General features: G+C 44.8%; 1 protein-coding gene across 1 annotated transcript in view; it reads right to left on the bottom strand.

Moving 5' to 3' along the window:
* LOC109300965 (low-density lipoprotein receptor-related protein 2-like) overlaps positions 1-2,181 on the bottom strand; it is a 39,125-nt gene that overhangs the window by 11,873 nt on the left and 25,071 nt on the right. The window contains exons 23-24 of the mRNA XM_019521855.1: positions 1,430-1,648; positions 314-497 (exon numbers count right to left, since the gene is read on the bottom strand). Coding sequence (XP_019377400.1) covers positions 314-497; positions 1,430-1,648 — 403 coding nt within the window. The remainder of the gene's footprint in view (positions 1-313; positions 498-1,429; positions 1,649-2,181) is intronic.

Consider the following 2,181-nt stretch of genomic DNA (forward strand, 5'->3'; position numbering starts at 1 on the left):
CCTAGCATGTCAGTGCTTTTGTAGTTTTCCCCCCCCCCCCCCCCCCCACCACTGCTGTTCCAATCTATTCCTAAAGATGAAGACTAAGGAAAAAAGAGAGAGTGTTGTGTATCACAGCTACTTTGCAAGTCAAGAATAAAAAAAAGGTACAGAAGAAAAATGGACTGTGGGTGTGCATGCTGCAGATATAGTAGAGAAAGGGCAGGCTGACCTAGCAAGTCATAGTCTTGGTGTAGTTCTAGTTCTCAGCTAGTTTGGAACATTCAGTGAGCCAGTTAAGTTCAAGACAGCTGGTGTGGTATATAGCTCTTACCCATTCAGTGGATGGAGCACCAGTGATCGAGGCTGGTCTAAATCCTCATCTAGAACCACTGTGTACTCAGCATTTCTCCTCCAAGGAGCGTTTAGTTGCATGGCCAACAGCTGCCCTGCAGTCCCATCAATCCAGTAGAGATTCCTCCCTATCCAATCTACTGCAATAGAGTCCGACTTGATGCCTGCAACAAGTTGATACTAAAGGTTACTCTTTTAAAAAGGAGTAGTGAAATAGAAGTGCCTTCAGCAGGATGTCAGAAGATGCAGGGTATTTTTGATAGTTTGTGCTTTCTATACAAGTAGTGCTTCAGGAGCCCCAAGTGATTGACACAGCCCATTTGAACCCTACTTGCACTTAGAGGGCAGGTAAGTTCCTTCCCCAAGCACCTGACTCTAGACACCAAATTTTACTCAAGTAGCAACAGGACTCAAATTTCACATCCTGGACTCTATAGCACCCTGCAGTTTTCAGGGTAGGGTATTTTTTGGATGAATGGGGGGGTAGGCTGGGATGGAATTCAGCCAACTGTTGTCTCCCCTGGGGTATGGTGCTTGAGCATTACTCATGTTACACCCCTTTCAGCTTTTATACATGTGTAGAGAGGCTAGTCCAGCACTCTGGAGCAGACTCAATTAGTCAAGTCTGCTGGAGTGCAGAAGTTAAAACATGCTCCAATCACATTAGCATCTGTGCCAAAAGTGGTGGCATGGCACTTGTTAAAGCTCATTGAGCACTAGTTTAAAAATTAAGCCAGCAAAGAGTCACATGCATTAAGTGTCCCCATGCCAAAAAAGGTGGTCAAGTGTTTGAATTATCATGGCTCACTAAAGTGCCCAGTCTCCTGGAACACAACAAGGATCAATTACAGCCTAGCACACTTTGCTAGCAGCTAAGGACTTCAGAACTGCTAAAGACTAACACTAGTCTTGCATTTACTTCTTCCCTTGCCCCCCCAGTTTAGTTCCTGCTTTTTGGGGGGGCAGCTATAGCAGTTAAGCTGGCACATCTTCTAGTCTAAAAGAAGATGCTTGAGCCATGACTCCCACTGCAGACATTTCTTAGTAGTAGGAAGCTGTAGGAAAATTTTGAAGTGGTGATGAAGTCAGAGCTAACCTTTCACAAGAGTTCCCTTTTTCTTGGCATCCATTGATATCCATTTAATACTTTCTGCATTGAGATCCATCCAAAAGACCTTCTTTTCTACCAGGTCATAGTCAATAGAGAAGATAATCAAGTTCTTGTCAGTGGTAGCTAGGATATCATCTTTCAGACTTCTCAATCCATAGAGCAATAGGTCAGACTGGACTGCTACAAGCAACATTGGCTCCGAACCTGCCAAGGCAGAATCCAGTAGGCAGGAATTAATTTCTTTCCCTTGTTAAGGAAGCCTCTACTTTCTCCCCACCCTAAGTTTATAGGTCTGGTTACAGTACTGCAGAACAACTAAGCATAGGCCTTGCATACTAGTATGGGAGGTGGTCAGCAACTGGCTGTAGCAGTGGAGCCTTGCTGCAAGGGTCCAAGACATTTGGAACAGCCCTCTTCCAGGCAGAGAGATTCTATAGCAGAAGGATGGGTTCATCTCTGGCTTGGAGGCTGCCCCCCTGCCAGAAGAATGAGCAAGCACTAAGACCCAGCTTTCTGGGATATCATTATTGTAACAGCCCCAGTGCTGCATTAGTTTCTCCTTTCTGGCACCAATGTTAACTGCTCAAGAGAACCCACCTGGCTGTGGGACAAGCTAGGAACAGCCCAACTGCCATCAAAGTCAAAACCTGGACAGTTCCATCATATGGACATTACAGCCTTTGGGGTACTGGAGGAACTCAAAGCTCAAAAAAAAAAAAAAAAAAAAAAAAAAAAAA

This window comes from Gavialis gangeticus, unplaced genomic scaffold, assembly GCF_001723915.1.
Source record: "Gavialis gangeticus isolate Ggan-Ray unplaced genomic scaffold, GavGan_comp1, whole genome shotgun sequence".
Taxonomy (NCBI): domain Eukaryota; kingdom Metazoa; phylum Chordata; order Crocodylia; family Gavialidae; genus Gavialis; species Gavialis gangeticus.